Source organism: Amaranthus tricolor, chromosome 5, assembly GCF_026212465.1.
Source record: "Amaranthus tricolor cultivar Red isolate AtriRed21 chromosome 5, ASM2621246v1, whole genome shotgun sequence".
Taxonomy (NCBI): Eukaryota; Viridiplantae; Streptophyta; class Magnoliopsida; order Caryophyllales; family Amaranthaceae; genus Amaranthus; species Amaranthus tricolor.
The window spans coordinates 29,099,385-29,117,708 of NC_080051.1; the positions used below are offsets into that span (position 1 = coordinate 29,099,385).

Genomic DNA, 18,324 nt, shown 5'->3' on the forward strand with positions numbered 1-18,324 from the left:
AACCGTTCGAGAACTAGCGGCCGATGCTATGTATTGCACCTACAACACATCAAGTTTACTCAACCAAAGGTTTACGGATCTTGCATCCAAGGAAAATATCACTAGCACGTACACTTTGTGTGCTTCAAGAATTGATGAGTTCGGGAAGAAGTTACTAGAAGCAATGAGTTCGCTGTACCAAAGAGACTATGAATTTGCTAAGAAGGAATTGGATTCTGCTGATTTTGACTATCAAAATTGTAAAATTGCTCTTGAGAAGTTGACTAGTCCCATCCCAGTTGATGTTAATAGTCTTTTAAAGATTGTTAATATTCTTTATAGGGTTTCTGATAATATTATCTTACAATCAGAAGAAAAGTAGATGATTTATTTCACTTCTCTTGATCTTGAAATTTATTCATAATAAAGGAAGTTGTCTCCAATCGGATAATTATGCAATTGTGCTGCATGTTAAATCAATGATCTATCTATCATTTTTCTATCTAAATCAAAATTTGCATTGTCTTTGTATTTTTTTCTCCATTGCTTTGTAGGTACAACCTCTCATTATAGCTAAAAATTTTAGAGTTTATATGAGTAGAATAATTAGATATTTTAAAGTGTATAAACTTTGAAGTTTATGATGCATTTTATGGTAACTCTAAATTTGATCATGATTTGATATCAAAATTATCCATTCATATTCTTATAATATATACCTTTTCTATATATATACATATATTAAAAAATATTTTTTTTTAAGAAATTTCATTTCAAAAGATTATTATAGGTATAAAAAGGAACATTATAATAGAGTATATATTTACTGATATATGAATTAGAAAAGACTAAAAATCAAAAAATCAAAAAATTACAAATCAATGTATATAAAAAAAATACGTTTCAACATCTTATATATATATCAATCATAATCAAAGAACTTTTAGAATCAAAACAAGTATATTAAGTATACTCATTAATCATTATACCTAATTATAACAACTAATTTCAACGAAGTTAAGAATTGGGGGATATTCAATTTGAGAAAAATCAGAGTTACTATTATATCCACATTACGTAGTAGTATTAGTTTGTTCATTCCAATTTCCAAGCAGAACACCAGTTTTCAAAATTGACATAACAAATCAGAAATCGCAAAACCTAAAATTTACCAAATCAAAGACCTAACTATTACTAGTAAATTTAGAGACAGCCTTAGTACCCTCAGAAACAGCATGCTTAGCCAATTCTCCGGGCAAAACCAGCCTTACAGCAGACTGAATCTCGCGAGAAGTAATGGTAGGTTTCTTGCTATATTTTGCAAGGCGAGATGATTCTTGAGCAAACTTCTCAAACATATCATTGATAAAACTGTTCATTATACTCATCGCTTTGCCGGATATACCAATATCAGGATGAACTTGTTTGAGAACTTTAAAGATGTAGGATTTGTAACTTTCTGCGCTCTTCTTGGCCTTCTTTTTCTTCTTGTCACTCGAAGGTGCTGCGTCTTTAGGAAGCTTTTTCTCGGCATTAGCAGGTTTCTTGTTTGCTTTAGGAGCCATTGGAGATGGATTCTTGAGGAAAGAGAAATACGATTTGGGTTGGTGATGGTGATCGAAGCGATGAAAAATGAGATGAAGATTGTAGAATGAAGCTTCTCAGGGAATTTATAAGAAGTGAGAGGTGTGTTTTGATTGGTGGATATTCAGTGGTTGCCGGGTTTTTAATCGTTGGATGGACGACTGAGATTCGATTTGATGTTAGCGTCACTGCGGAACGTAAACAGGCTTTCTTGGAATTTAAGTTTCGGGTGTGGGAACGAATTTCAACGAAACGGCATGTTACGACCTCCTTCAATTCTCATTGTCTCTCTTCTAACTTTTTTTTTTTTTTTTTTTTTTTTTTTTTTTTTTTTTTTTTTGTGGGCCGGACAGTTCAACCCACTTCTACTTGAAAAAACAATATTGTGAAAGTTTTAAGCACCAAAACTACTTTCTTGGTTCTTAAGATAATATCACACTTTTTATTTTATTTTATCTAATAAACTTTGTAACATTTTTATTTAGTAAATCTTGTAAAAATATTGTCTTATCATGAGATGAGTTCATATAATTAACTTATTATTCTAATTAATCACTTTAATATTGTAGTTGATCGATTATAAATAATGATTCTAAGATTATAAAAATGATCACTTTAAAATTATAAGCAATCACTCTAAAGACAATAATATATATTAAGTTAGAAAAAAAAAATCATTTCATTTGAGAACTTGTGATTACTGTTTTAGAAAGTGTTCCTATCACTTAAAAATTTATCCATATATTTTCTTTCATTTATTCCCACTTTTAATCTAACCTAACCATTTAATGGTCTCTACCAATTTTTAATCCTCGCATTGTTTGTTAGTGTAGCAATTTCTTTAAAACAGATGAAATATTATACTCCCTCCAATTCACTACTAATGTTTCATTTGCTTTATAAACTTCATCAAATACACTTATTCAATTTTTAATTAATATCTCTAATTATACATAATTGAAAATTATGGAAAGTTGATATTAATAATCCTTGCATTGAGACGAATCAAACAAGATGACGGTGCTTAAAATTTTTTCCGCTCTTTTTATGTTCTTATTAAATAAATAGTTTTTTAGCATATCATGTAATATCTTTCTGATTAGATTTCTTTAATAGATTAGTAACAAAAGATTTTAAAACTATATCTTATTTACTAATTTTTACCATATACAATCAATTAAGATATGTAGTATCTTTTAATTACAATGGATAACTATTGAATAACATATTAATTATTTATGTAAAAAATTTATTTTCATTAAAATATTTTTGTAATAAATTAAGATCAAAATAAAATAATTTTGAAAATGATCATATACACTACTTACATGGCTATATTAAAAAATTCACACAAATTAAATAGATTATACATTAATTATTTAAGTAAATAATAAGAAAAAAATGTTGATGAAATAAATTTAAAAATAATTCCATCATCTATGTTAGACAAAGTTATAACACATAAATAAATAAATTAGGTTATAAGTTGATTATTATAGTAAAATAATACTCCCTTCATTCCTTAATGAAGTTCCCATAAGGAATGTTTATGGGAATTAAGAAAGATAGAATCTTTTAAATATTAGACATATTATTTTATTAAATAATAAATTTAATGGAGGAAAAGTGGAGACCATAAACATTAAAAAACATTAAATAAAAGTTAGTGGAAAAAATATAGGGATCATAACTAATAAAAAATATTTTTATAAAGTTAGTGGAAAATATATAAGGACCATAAAGAATATAAAAGTATTAAAATGAAGTTAATGGAAGAAATCTGGGGATCATAAGTATTATTAAAATATTAACTCAGAATGAACAAGGTTATTTTTGTTCAAAATTTGTCACATAAACAAAAAGATTTTTTATGGAAACAACAAATAGAATACAAAAAAGTTGTAAATGGGAACTTCTTTAAGGACTAAAGGGAGTATGTTCTTTAGGCTGAAAACTTATTTTACGGTTTTACAAAGACATTAAACATTTAAATTATTATTTATATATTTTTTTATGTGTTGAAATTTTCTATGAGTATTATTTTTATGTAATTACTTATAATCTATATTGTTTAGGGCATGATTTTATGATTATGTTTTATATATATTAGTAATATATATCTCAATTTAATAATAATAATTTTTTATAGCTTTTAAAACAAATCAATTTATAATTTCAATATGATTTAGGAGTCATATAATAACTTAATTACTCATATAAAATTAGTAATTTTTTCTTTAAATAATTCATAAACCGTGCTTGACACGGTAATTTATCTAGTAATCTAATATGTCGTTATCCGCTGCAAATAATCTCACCATTGGATTATTATTTTAATCCAACATTTGCTACGTATTTGTTCTCAACTTACCCAGTGATCTGAGTCACCACAACCCTACCTCTCCTCTCCCACACCATTATGCTGGAAGCAACTATATATTAAAGATGTAATTAATAGAAAATAATCAATATATGACATTATCCATAGCATATGAGTAAAGTGTTAAATTAATACTGATAATTTTTTAATTAGAAATACAACAAATGACATATTGTAACCTTTTCTAGCGTCAAATGGCTTACCACTCTATGATCATAGTTTTTTTTATAAACGGGTTATATTAGGGATGATGATGAAATGGCTTACCACTCCTCAAGCTCATTAATATATGGTTATTTGTTTCTATATAGGAAGCTGAACGGGTAAAAAAAATGGACTTGATTCCAACTCTAAGGGTGTTTAACGGACTGGGTCTTTATTTTGAGTCCTTATCCTGCCTATTTGTAGAATTTTTGAAAAAGGTGAGCGAAAAAAAAAATTAATTGAATAAACTATTATTCAAACTATTTCAAAAACTGAGCGTGAAACTCCCGGACCTAAGGTTTGGGGCTGTTCGCTGTTAGTAACTGCGAACAGGTCAAAAAAAGACAAAATAGCTGTTCGCAGTTACTAACTGCGAACAGAAAAAAAAAAAATTTTTTTTTTTAGGTCAAATAGCTGTTCGCAGTTACTAACTGCGAACAACTATTTTGTCTTTTTTGACCTGTTCGCAGTTAGTAACTGCGAACAGCCCCAAACCTTGAGTTTCACGCTCAGTTTTTGAAATAGTTTGAATAATAGTTTATTCAATTAATTTTTTTTTTCGCTCACCTTTTTCAAAAATTCCCTATTTGTGTAAGGATTTTGTAAGGGTATCTAGGGTTGAATATGGATCGGTCCTAAAATGGGCTTTAGTACAATTACAATGGATTCGACTTTAAAATGGTCTAATAAGAGCCGGAAACAAGTCATTATAAATAAAAAATGAGCTCTACTATTATTATTATAAATGACAATGTCAAAGAGGGTTATTAATGTTTTCACAATTTAATTATTATAAATTGATCAGCATAAATTCTTGTGAGAGACGATCTCTTTGTGAGACCATCTCTGATTAGGTCGGCCCATAAAGGAAAATGTAGAGTAAAAGTAGGTATTAAGCTTTAATAGAGTGGACCTGAGAGATGTCTCTCAGAACACTGACTAATTGATCAATGGGGATAATAATAATTTCTATAAATGAAAATGGGTTGGGCCGATTTTTCCAAGTTTGATCCAAATAAAGCCCATATTAATTTTTAAGCGCCCTTTTCCAGCCTAACTCATATTTACTTAGGCCCGACCTGGCCTCTTTCCAGCCCATTAAACACCCTTAAGCCCAATTAAAAAATAATACACAAATTATTGTGAGAGATGATTTCTCCGAGAAACACATTAGATATATAGGCTAAATGTCCAATTAATATGAATTAAAAAGAAAATAAAAATATGAAGTTTTTATTATAAGATCATTTCTTTAAATGACAATCCAAAAGCTAATACCTAATGAAAAGGTGTGCAAAAAGCCACTGGGGAGTAGAATGATGTTATCCCACGTGGAAGTGTGGAGAAGTGTCGTCTATATTGAGAACTCTACGATACTTGCTTTGTTTTTCCTCCTCAAATTAATGCTTCAATAATCAAATTGGTGTACTCTTTTTTAATTCAGACCATATTTATTGAAGAAAATAAAGCAGCAGAAGTTAACAATTTTTACTTGTGAAAAACTATGACATTCTCAACCATTTTATCTGTTTAAATTGGATGAGAAGTGGCTAAGTGAGAATTAAATTTCTTTATACTTGTTTAAATGGGTGATATGATCGGAAAGCATTTTTGACATATTCAACGGTTATAGGCTTAGATGGAATTGAAAAAAAACCCATATTGATTACACGTAGACGTTTTAATGGAAAATAAAACAACAGTAATCATGACATTATCAATATTTTATCTGTTTTAAATGGATGAGAAGTGAGAATTAAGTTTCTCTATACTTAACAGTGGGTGACATTGTCGTTAATTTCAAAAAACAACATTTCTGACATATTCAATGGTTATAGGATCAAATAAAATTGAGAAAACCACATAGATAAATGGTTTGGTAGAAAATAAAACAATAATAATCTTTCTGGACGAAATTTAATTAATTTTAGCATTACTTTGATCAAAATTTCTCCAAAGAGGTTTTCTTTGTTTGAGGGGCATCAAATGACTTTGTTAAAAGCAATGGCTATGAGCCTATGACATCACAATAAGTCAAATAACAAAAATACACTGAATTCAAAACATAATTTTCAAAACTACTCCTAACCACTCAATGAGGTATGCCCTGAACATTCTTCAAATTTCAAACCCTTTAACTAAGATAAAACTTGAGCTACTCATTTCTCAGTTCTTAGTCCTTCCTTCCAGTTTACTGCTAAAGAAGGCAAACATGGAAAACAACCCAGAAAAACTTCATTTTGTACTGTTTCCATTAATGGCACCAGGCCACATGATTCCAATCATAGACATTGCTAAGTTGTTAGCAAAAGAAGACATTACAGTCACTATAGTTACTACACCAGTGAATGCTTCTCGCTTTGAATCAACCATAGACCGAGCAATCAAAGGTGGCCTAGATATAAGGGTTTCAATCCTTAGCTTTCCTTGGAAAGAGTTTGGATTACCAGAAGGATGTGAAAATGTGGACTTACTTCCTTCATTAAGTTATAATATAAACTTCATTGAAGCTGCTGCTAAACTACAAGAACCAATGGAAAACTTGCTTCAAGAGTTGGAACCTACACCAAGTTGCTTGATTTCTGACTTGGGTTTTACTTGGACTACTGAAGTTGCAAGAAAATTTAATATTCCAAGGGTTGTATTCAATGGCACATCTTGTTTTTCTCTCTTAAGTTTGCACAATTTGATCACCTATGACATGCTTGGAAGTGTAAAATCGGATACTGACTCGTTTATGGTTTCGGGTTTGCCTGATAGAATTGAGCTGACTAGAACTCAGGTACCTAATGCAGTACATCATGCAGGTCATCCTTTGAGAGTGGAAATGAGAAAGGCAGAGAGTGAAGCATTTGGGATGTTAGTGAATTCTTTTGAGGAGCTAGAATCAGAGTACTATAAAAGATACAAGGAGGCAAAGGGGAAGAATACAATATGGTGTGTGGGCCCTGTTTCACTGTGCAATCAGGATCAGTTGGATAAAGAACAAAGAGGTAATAAAGCTGCAGTTTCTGTTCAACAGTGCATGCAATGGCTTGAATCACATAAACCTAAATCAGTAGTTTATGCTTGTTTAGGAAGTCTCTGTAACTTTGATTCATCACAAATTATGGAGCTGGCTTTAGGGTTAGAAGCATCAAAACAACCATTTATCTTAGCTGTTCGAGGAGGACATAATCAACACGAAGTTGAGAGATTGATAGAAGAAGACGGTTTGAAGAACAGGGTTGAAGGTAGAGGGTTAATCATAATGGGTTGGGCACCACAAGTGCTAATATTATCACATCCTTCTATAGGCGGATTTTTAACTCATTGTGGTTGGAATTCGACTATTGAAGGGATATCTGCTGGTGTGCCGTTGATTACTTGTCCGCTTTTTTCAGAACAGTTTCTTAACTCAAAATTTGTAGTGCAAGTTTTGAAAGTTGGTATCAACATCAACATCGAAAACCCAAGGATGATCCCAGGTGAGGAAGCGAGAATTATCACCCTGAAGAAAGAGTGTGTGAAGCAGGCGGTTCAGATAGTTATGGACGATGGAAAGGAAGGGAAAGAACTGAGAGAAAGAGCTGAGAGACTCGCAGAAAGGGCAAAAAAAGCAGTGGATGAGGGTGGATCCTCCAGTAGAGGCTTAAGGTTAATGATCCAAGACGTCATACAGCAGACACAAAAAGGATGCTAGGAAGATCAAAGATGTTATCTTAAATGTTTAACTAAACAAAGAATCACATAAGCTAGTAACTGTGGTAGGGAGTAAGGGTTGTTATTCATAGAGCTAGTGTAATCTATCAGCAACAGCAAATGAAATAAAGAAAGCAAGGTTTGGACAAGGTTTGTGAAATATGTAGCCATCTATTAGGAGTAGATTTTACTGATGTTTTCTTATGATTGTACTTCTAACTATTGATATTTTTCACTACTATAATTTGATTTCAACTTTGTTTTGTATTTAGAGTCATCTTGAATGTCTATGGGTATGGTTTGTGTAGAGCCTTGAAATTAAAACACAAACACCAAGTGGCTAGTAGGTATTAATTGCGTTCATACCTCTAACATGAATATTCCTCTGATAAAGATCTTGTAATGTAAGCAATAATATAACTTCATAAAACCCTTACCGTTAATTTATCTATCCAAAAAACATTTAACGTGAATGTTGGACATTGGTCGTGCTAGGGAGGTCTAACGAGTGCAAAAGCGAAGCCTAATAGTGTTAAGAACAATTGAAGATCATGGCTTGAAGACGCACTAATGAAATAAGGTCATGTGCAAGTACTAACGTAATTTTAAGCAAGAAAAACTAATGTAAACACCAACACCATACCATGATTTAAGGTGGTTCAACATTAATGAGGCTAAATCCACCATTCTATGTTAATGAATTCATTATGTGTTTAAAGGATATAAAAGCTAAAAGCACAGTACAAGTTGAAGGAATTACATCAATGAAATAGAGTAGAGAATTATATGGTAATGGAGGACATGGAAGGCTTAAGCATTTAGCTTGGCTCTACATGTTAAAACGTACAACAATAGAACATTTATATAGGCAAAGATAGGGTTGACACGAGTTATGAGTAGCAACAAAATGCACGCATCAAATTGCTCTTGGATCAGGGTGCTCGAACGAGCATATATAGTGCTTGAACGAACACCTGCGCTGCAACTTATGCTTGCTTAGTTTCTTTGCTCTCCCATATTTCCTCGGTCTCCCTTTGCTCCCGAAGCATATTCCAACAGCTGTAACATTGTGCTAATTGCCTTGATCACCAACGTTAAATCCATTTCAATCGCTTTCCTCTTGTTCCTTGCACACCAAGCACATGTACATGTATTCCATTTTCAAGTCTTGGAGCGTCCTTTACCAATCAAAACAACCTTAACCCTCAAGATTTTGCACAAAGTTGTTACACCATTCTTTAAGGGTCCAAAAGTTTTCTATACTACTATGTCATGTAATACCATGACCAAAATAACAAACCTTAAAGTCAATCTCTGAGGTCGTATTTCAAACCTTACATGATACATGTATATTATAGACATGTCATGAGAACAACCTAATAGGCCAATACCATGTGATGGTTGGTACAATCAACAATAAATGTATCAGAAACAAATCACTACGACTAGTAATTTTATGAACGCATTTCAACAGATGTTGATTCCCAATAAAACTATTAATAATCAAGCGCTTTTATAGTTTCATGCAAAACTTCTATTCGAGTAGTTATGTTCATCTTCCTATATTATTCCTTTTTTCATTTTGCTTCACAACATTTTGCCTGGTACATTAGATTTTGCTGCACTTATTAATGACTCTACTCATGAGGGTCTTGCGAATGGTTAAGCTCACGGACTTGAGAAAATCATGAATTAACTTAGTAATTAAAGACTTTTCAGTTTTAAAACTTGTAACAAGAGTTTAATTTTCACTATCTACAGACAAAATCAATTTTCTCTACCCTCTAGAAGATTTTCTTTACGACTTTACCCCATACCCAAAAAATTTTTCTTCGGACTTTGTAAATTACCCATACCCCAAAAAAAAGTTTTTCCCTTGTTAGTTGGGGCTGGTTAACCTTCTCTTATGAAGTACTTCTACTTGGTTGCTTTAGTTTTGACCATTCATTAATGAAGGCTGCTATGCCTTCAATTTCAAGGTAGGCTTTAGGGCACAGTTGTCACTAGTCAGTTGAGCAACTAAAAAAGTGCGCAACTGACAATCCTAATAATTTTAGCAGTAGGGGACATATTCCTGTCAAAACCCTATAGAGGTTATGTTTAAGAAAGTACAAACCAGTAATTGAAGCCTGTGTCATCTTGAAGACTCCGTCAACCAAACTTGAGATAGAAATTCTGACAAACAAAGTAAATTACATGCATGATGTTACATACTGCATAATGAAATCAGACAAAAATTGAAATATGCACGTAAACAAGTTTCAGCAAATACACTCACGTAGTCATGTATTTCGTAAAAATCCTTGCCAAGGATTAGAATCGAAACACACCAGTCACCATCATTCTGCTGATCGGGTCGTTCAGAGAAAATTACTGCAAGTAAACTGCGGACCTGCAATTATTCAAAAAAAAAAAAAACTGCTAACCTGCAAAGCGAAATAGTAATACTTCCATACCATCAAGCTAGCTGCTCATGGCCATTCGGATTGTAGCAAAATAGGAGAGGCCAACACATGCTGATTGATGGATTACAGACCCAAGTCGTTAATAGTGATTCACATAAAATGAACAGATGGAAAAAAATTATGTCCTTTTGCTTGCGGTTAGTGTTCAATGCTAATTAGTCCAGCATTTTCAACAATTTACTCCTGACATTAGTTTTAACATATCCAGGCTCTCACATAAATATACAGAACAAACAAGCATTTACATCCTGATCCTCACCTCTTGCAAAAAACTTTACACTTGGTCTTTTTTACAAAATTACATGCATGTGTACAACTTTCTCAGTGGTTAGCACAACTCCCTTTCCTGTACATTCTGGCAAACTATTATCCAAATCGGCTGTGCATAATTACAGACATGAGCACTCCTTTTCCTGAAAGATTGTAACTTTCCATTTTTCGACATAGCTGCACCAATGATAATCGTTCAAACATTTCTCGTGTGAGCAGATTTTAGACATTGCTTATATTCAAATTCATTAGGTCCAGATCCTTGCAATGGATGTTTAGATACTACTTCATTCTCAAGGGCCTTTCCGATTTAACTCTGCTTGGTCAAGTCGAGTTGATCTCCAAGAAAGTGAATAGCTAGATTTCAGCAAGATTCCCAATGAAGAAGAGCATGCCGCACGAACAATTTCATCAGGAGAATGACTCATTTTGTTAACCAGCATGCCAAATACCTATATAAATAAATAACTTAGTATTCTTTCTAAATCTTTAATAACTAAAACACAACTCAATCAACAGACTATAAAAAGCAAACAAATGCATCATACAGCAATTGCATGGTAAGTTTTTTAATTCAACATTCAGTCTTAGAATAAGCCATAAGTGAAGTAGTGACCTTGACACTCATTATAAATAAAAATCCTGAAACACACACTTAAGACTCAATATAAATGAGAATTTGTAGAATAAATTGCTTCTCAGCCTCAAGTTAAGAAATACAAACCTGTGAGTAGTATAGCGTTAAGATGCGTTGATCATCTGTCTGTGAGAGCATACTACTGCAGAAGTACATTGCATTAGCCTGAATTATTGGCCAAGGAGCATCAAATGCCTGTATCATCAAGGAAAATATCAGAGCTCATGTTCAAAGATGCTCTTGTAAATCAAAAAGATGTGAACAGATGAATTTAGACACACAGAAAAATGAAAGATCTTATTGAAGTCCATAGAGAAACGTCAATATTCTAGCCTACTTAGCCATGTCCACGAGACGTTGCTGTGGATGACATATGATGATGACTGCACATCTCTTTCTCTCTCACAAAAATATATTATGGAAGTTTTTGTATTGAGCAAAGTAAAGATTTAATGGAGATTTTACATCATAGTAAGTAACACGAGATAACCATGTCACTCGTTGCAAAATATTATTTTACCATGCGAAGCGTTATACTGCAATACTAGTACTAATCATCAGTATTCTGTATGGTATATATATGCTAAAATCTAATAATTGTTTTAGAATCTTGCATTAGACAAAACTGATCTTTTTTAGGTTCAGTTCAAGCGATAATGGTCATAAATTCCATCATAGCCTGCATGGTGCTTTGTGATAATGCAAGATTGACAATAAAAAAAGCATCTATGATTTTTGTTTCTATTTTGAAGTGTCGGCAGAATCAAGCAGTCCTTTTTTTTTTATTTTATTATTGCTGAACAACATCCGACCTGAATAGCTGAAACCATGTAAGTTCCAATCCTGGAAGCCATATGTTGAGTAAAATGCCTTGTTATGTCCCTGACAAAATCTTCATAGTCACTTCTGAAAAGCAAAAAAATACTACATGAGTAAATCAAACCTAAGGAGTAAGAGGTCATCAACTAACTAAAGCTCTTGTAGTCACAATTGAAAATCATACCGATGGTCAGAATGGAAACAATGGGTAGTGACAAGTGTCGAAGTTGCTTGGATGTCCATAAATGAAGCAATTTGCTTCAGCGTTTTCTGTGAAATGAATAAAATTTTGTTATCTTCAGCATAAGAAGATTTTAGAATGTATTAGATAGCATACACATTCCCTCCTAATTCCCAACAACAAAACATCCACGTATGGGTTTGTGATGGATAATAAACTGGGATAATGGAGGAGCAGAGGGTAGAAACAAGGGCGAGCAAATTATACCCTGCAGGCCTCACGAACGCTGACATCATCATCATGAAGATGCAAAATCAGACGTGGTAGTACAGTATGCACCTGAGCAAAAACAAATTTCAGGACTCTCAAGAACATAGCTAAAAAAATCATTCAACGAGATGCAAATAGAAATTAATAGCTGAACATAAAGAGGGAGAAAAACCTGCTCTAAGAAGGCATCATGTTGTGTACCAGCTGCAAACTTGCTCAATACTCCGAACGCTGTAATAGATGTAGCTCTAATATTTGTATTCATGCATACCTATTCCAACATATCAATAATGTGTGGGTAATCCATACTCTACATAGATTGTCTTGTCAAACGAAAATATAGGAGTAGGAGGTGGTTAATGCTAATCATCGCAAACAGGGGGCTGTTTCATTATTCATGGATCATGCAAGCACAAGCAATTTTCATTATGGTCTAGCTTCCCAAAATCAACAAAAACCTTACAATGCCAAATGAACATAATGTTGCAATTTTTCATGTCAAAAAAATAAGGAAAAATTACTATGAATAATACAACCTTTCAAGTTTTCCCTACAATAATACCAACTATTGATTAAAACCATGAATAATACAACCTTTGAGGGGTATTTTCCTCGAACATCCTTTGACTAGTACGTGACCTATAATTATAGGTCAACTGTAAAAAAAGGGAAAAAAACCCTTTACCACCCTTTAACGGCCCAACCCAGTCCTCCACCAACTCCACCACCACAGCCCCACCTTACCTTAGTGCCAGCGGCCTCTCCACCCCACCCCAACCAGCACGATTTCCCACCCCATGAAATAACCGAACAACCCCATTTCCATCCCTAACCCACATTACCAAAAAGCCTTTCCCATCCAGTCACCCACCCCATCTCAACCACTCACCCTCTCAAACAGCACCACCTACCCCCTCTCTTGCATCGGTGGTTCACAAAAATGGATTATTGTGATCGCAAACCAAAGATAGTTTATCTCACCAATTTCAGCTCCTTCTAATGATGAGACTACTTTACATAATTGCATTTGAAATTTTCACCAGCAATTGCTAATAGTTCTTCAATTGTGTTGGTTAACTTGACAAGTTTTGAAGCCACTTAATTTTCACTACCCTAACCACCACCAAATCTAATCGGCTAATTCCCATTCATTTATCGCCCATAAAACACCTTCAAACACCACCAGGTTGCGCAACATTGGTTGAGGCGGCTGATGTTTTGACTGGGGTTTAGGGTTAAGATGAAGGTAGTGGTGGTGTTAGGGTTAGGTGCACCACTAAGTTGCTGAATGCGGAGGGGGGTTTTTCTGGTTGGGCTGAGGGGTGGTGGGGGAATGTGGCAGGGGGGAGGGCTTGGGGTGGGGGTAGGTTGGGGAGGGGTGGAATTGTTTTTTTTTATTTGTTTCAATTTTTCTTTTCTTTTCTTTTTAATTGCCCCAAAACTTGTTTAACAAGTTAAAGGTAATTTGGGATATTAGAGGAAAACACACCTTTAAGTTCATATTATTTATGGTTAATCAAAAGTTGGTGTTATTGTAGGAGAAAAGTTAAAAGGTTGTATTATTCATGGTAATTTTTCCAAAAAATAAATCTTTCATGAGATGATTAAAAATGGAGTATAGGAGTCATTTCATCTAGATAAAAAGTCCCAAAGGATTAGTTTTCAATTATAGTAGCTCCTCCATGTTGTTTGAAGACTACATATCCTCAAATAAGTGTTTTCCTTGTATCAATGAAGTTTCCTTTTCTTGAGAGTTGAGAGTACTCATCACTACTCTGAAATTGTCCTCAAGCATATGTTGGAGGGGCGGGCCATAACAACATCACTATGACACAACTTGAGGGACATTTGCTAATTCATATGGAAAAATTGACAAAATGTAGAGGCATTAACAAAAAGTTCACCTGAAGATTGCGAACTCGTCCAACAAGGTTAAGTAGAATCGGTTCTACTGCTTCACAGGGTGATGAATCGAGTACCTAAGTAATTTAGGAAAAAAAACCATAAGAGTGAAGATTCACATTTTGAACTCATGAAAACTTTAATAATAAGAATTCAAGAAATCACCATATTTAGACATGACACAGCAGTCAGTTGAACTGATTCATCTGAATCCTCCAGCAAAGCTAGTATCACACCAAGCACTTGGGTTGCATACTGATTAATATGAATAGAAGGTATCTACACAATCAAGTTAAAAGTTCTCTCGGAGTAAGCACAAAGTTTCAATTAAGCAAACACATGTCAACTGCCTAAACAAAATCTGAATTAAAAATTGGAATGTGTATCGTTATTCATTCTTATAATATTTCACTAAAAACAAAGGATGCCATGCCTATTACATTTAAGAGACAGCAGAAATCCGGTTATGTACTACTAACTCGAATCTCCTCCCAATTAATAATTTGTAGTCACAAACACAAACCTAGATATGCACATGGGTAGAGACATTTTGTGAATGGACCATTTATGGGACCAAACGGAAGTAATGTAGCATAATTTGTTATCTACACAAAAAACGGGAAAAAAGGAAAATAATGATGATGAGATAAAGCCAAAAAGTAAATAAAAACAAAAAAGGTGAAAGAGTAGTATGGTATCTACAGAATCATGCAATCACATGCATCAGTGGCATTCCAAAAGAGATGAGTCCCACATTTGCTAGAGATACTGAAGAACAAGTCTACTCCCGGTATGTAATATTTGGCTTAGATTTTGTAACGGTAGTTACTGTTGAATCAGGAGAATATCGGCGAAGTCTATCTTGGATCTGATTACTGTCATGTAGATTTATCATCTAGATCATAGGTGATTTCAGGTTGTGTGAGCCATCGGTTTGTGCTATTTAGGATTAGATAATAGTATATAGTAAACATTCAAGGCTTAGTCATCTAGGCGGTCTGCCTGTCTAAGATAGAATGAATGCAATAAATACACCATTCAAGTACCCAAATGCTATTGAGTGGCTCCCATCTAGACTCTCTCACCTAAGCAAGGTTCGGGAGGTTGTATGTCTTAAAATTAAAAATAGAAACTTAGAAGAAGAAAATTTCAGATACTTTCAGTTTATTTCATATTTTAAGCCAAGAACATATCATCGTACTTGGATGATATGAGTGTGGTTTCAGGGTATACAGACTACAGTGCTGTCATTCACTTCAAAGACAAGTTTTCTTGGTTAGTATGACTGGCAGTGGTAATAATCCACGCTGTGTGTACCTCTCGATAAAAAAGGAAAATCCAAAATATTTTGATACCTGAACAAGTCCTCTAAGACAAAGCCGTCTAACCGTTGCAGAGTCATCAGATATATGTCGACATAGTGCTTCAACCATCTGATCTAACAGACTCTCATATCCATCACTGCAACATCACATAAAGTATAAGTACATTACTGCGCAGGAAGAAGAATACATACAATAAGTACTTTCTTTGGGGGGGGGGGGGGGGGGGGGTAGGGAAGGGATTCCGAGGGCAGGATAAAGGACAGAGTTACAATAATGGAATGCTATCATGAAGTTCTATGGTAATTGTGGCCGGAATATAATTTACTTATCTAGGTTTCCAAATCATATTGCACCTCGGAGCGAGTTTGAGCAACTTATTTGGCATCCCTCTAGTGAGGCTTCCAGTATTTATTGTTTGAGGTGGTTCAGAGGCTGCTTGCATGATTTTTTTATTTGCTTATTTTCTAAAAATGTTTGCTATTATAGTATACACATTTTCTTCTTCAAAGACCAGTAAAATGGCTGAAATAATTCTTAACTGGAGTTCACCAAATACTCCAAATTTCTACATACACATCACTTTCTAATGGATTGGCCCAAAGAAAGTCACTATAGGAAGTGCATCGCAATTCCGTTGGTGTGGAATCCGTGAGAACGATCAGCTAGTTTGTTAGAAAGAACCAAAGAAGCAAGAAGGAGAAGCCAAAAACAAAAGGAAGCTAAGAGATGACTCTAAATAGAGGAATAGAAAGAGAGGAAAGCATCAGCTTATTGATAATTGCTTTGTGACTTTCAAATTTGTTGGAGAATTCAAGCCTCTCCAATGCTTGATACTCGTCCTTTAGTTTCTGAATTTTAAGATTTTTACAATCAATATCTTCAACATCTTCATCGTATGTTCGAGTAGCCATGTTTCACCTTCTTCAGGTTAATGTTGTAAATATTTTATTCTAGCAATATTTACTATTGTGTAATATTCAGTTCCTAAAATCATGTATGTATAAATGGAATACAAAGAAACATTTAAGGCAAATATTTCTTTCAGGTATGATTCACCGTGACCACTGACCGCAACACTGCAAGAAAATAGAAATCAGAAATTCGCCAAAGTCAAGGAAATTCAACAGATATGGTGACACTTGTCGCCGTCGAGTGTCACTGTGATTTACCTGATTTCATGGATGAAAAGAGTAGAGGACGTAGTCAGAGGCAGAGATACAAGCACCATGATTTATGATGTGAGGTGAATGAGTCAGGATATGATTTGCAGTTCTGCAGATATGAGACCTGAGTGGTGTGGCTTATATGCTGCAGGTCCAAAGCTCGCTGCTGTCTAAAAAGAAGCAAACCCAATAATTTACCAGAGTTCAAAAGTGATGGAAATAATCATTGACGGAGCAGATCCTATTATGCTTAGGATCACAAAACTCAATGCACAGTTGGTAGAGCTAGAAGACACCTATACCATAGAGAAAGTGAAAAGCAGTGCAGGAATCAAAACATTCGAGTTGACTTGTTCCTTGCCATCCTTATTCACAGCCATCAATTATTTATTCAACTTGTTTTATGTCACCATTGTTTCTAGTTATTTGAGAGGAATGGATGGAGGCAACTGAACTTCACAATGGGGCTGAGCTAAATTCCATTTTCCATACGGTGGCAAACCTTGGAAATTGGGATCCTGGTACACTCTCTCTAATCTGGAGTGTCAGTGGGCATATGAGTAGAAGCCCCCTTGATGATTGTGTTCATTTAAGCTAATTGCCGTGCAACAGAACTTGTAGCTACAAGGGAAAGAGAATAAGGTACACTTCGGATCTTGATACTAGAGAGTTGCCAGAAATAGGTGTGACTATTTTCGAGTGAGCTACCACTAGTCCACTATACCATTCCCTGCAAATACTCTCCAAGCTTATACCTTGTTCATCAGCCTGCATCTCACTCTACATTGAAGTCTAAGGCACTTAGAATCCATCTTGAGGACGAGGTGGAAATTTGGATAGCTGGTATTGTAATGACCTGCCCAAAGCAAGGGCACTACGAGAAGAGCATCATAGGAATGGCTTCAGAGAGCATACAATAAAGAAGCTTGGGGGAGAAGCCAGAAAAACAAGGAGGAAAAGGATGCACAACTCCTTCCCAAAATTAATAATTTGGAGAGAGAAAAGCATCAGACAAATGGAAATTGTTATGTTTGCCATTTAGCATTTTTGGGAGAAATTTTAAGCCTCTCCAAAGCATGATACTTATTTTTTAGTTTCTGTAGGTTCAGATTTCTTCAACCTTTCAATCATGTTACACAAATAGAAAGCCAGTTCAGAATTCAGAAAAACTAGCAGCCTGTTATTCCACAAGCTAAATACAGAACCTTGACATTAAGCAACAGCACCCTATTGGATATAAGCACCAGCAGCTTATTCTAAAGATGGAATTGCTCCATGAAGCTGCCCAGATAAAAGTTTTGAAATTCTATTTAAACAACCTTTTGCAAGAAACTACTTTAATTTTTTTCAAATAAACGAACTACCACTTAGCGTTGTTCGATAAATTGATTTGTCTCTGGTATAGATACTTTTAAGAAACAACCTATTAACACTTTATTCACGGGAAACTACCTGAAGATATTA

At 34.1% G+C, this 18,324-nt stretch overlaps 3 protein-coding genes across 6 annotated transcripts in view; 1 reads left to right on the forward strand and 2 right to left on the reverse strand.

The window, feature by feature from the left end:
- Positions 1-972: 972 nt before the first annotated feature.
- On the reverse strand, positions 973-1,803 carry LOC130812900 (histone H2B.9-like). The gene has a single exon (XM_057678539.1). It carries the CDS (start codon positions 1,542-1,544, stop codon positions 1,164-1,166), a length of 381 nt encoding a protein of 126 aa, XP_057534522.1. The 5' UTR covers positions 1,545-1,803; the 3' UTR covers positions 973-1,163.
- A 4,403-nt stretch (positions 1,804-6,206) lies between these two features.
- LOC130813224 (UDP-glycosyltransferase 73C2-like) lies at positions 6,207-8,058 on the forward strand. The gene is made up of 2 exons (XM_057679003.1): positions 6,207-7,140; positions 7,225-8,058. The coding sequence occupies exons 1-2, from the start codon at positions 6,243-6,245 to the stop codon at positions 7,827-7,829; spliced, it is 1,503 nt and encodes a 500-aa protein (XP_057534986.1). The 5' UTR covers positions 6,207-6,242; the 3' UTR covers positions 7,830-8,058.
- Positions 8,059-10,393: 2,335 nt separating this feature from the next.
- LOC130813222 (protein SHOOT GRAVITROPISM 6) overlaps positions 10,394-18,324 on the reverse strand; it is a 39,910-nt gene continuing 31,979 nt past the window's right edge. For all 4 annotated transcript variants that reach the window (XM_057678999.1, XM_057679000.1, XM_057679001.1 and 1 more), the window contains 9 exons: positions 15,728-15,833; positions 14,538-14,651; positions 14,375-14,449; positions 12,643-12,741; positions 12,468-12,539; positions 12,204-12,289; positions 12,013-12,106; positions 11,288-11,395; positions 10,394-11,015 (listed from right to left, as the gene is read on the reverse strand). In XM_057678999.1, the coding sequence (XP_057534982.1) occupies positions 10,857-11,015; positions 11,288-11,395; positions 12,013-12,106; positions 12,204-12,289; positions 12,468-12,539; positions 12,643-12,741; positions 14,375-14,449; positions 14,538-14,651; positions 15,728-15,833 (913 nt within the window). In that variant the 3' untranslated portion in view covers positions 10,394-10,856. The remainder of the gene's footprint in view (positions 11,016-11,287; positions 11,396-12,012; positions 12,107-12,203; positions 12,290-12,467; positions 12,540-12,642; positions 12,742-14,374; positions 14,450-14,537; positions 14,652-15,727; positions 15,834-18,324) is intronic.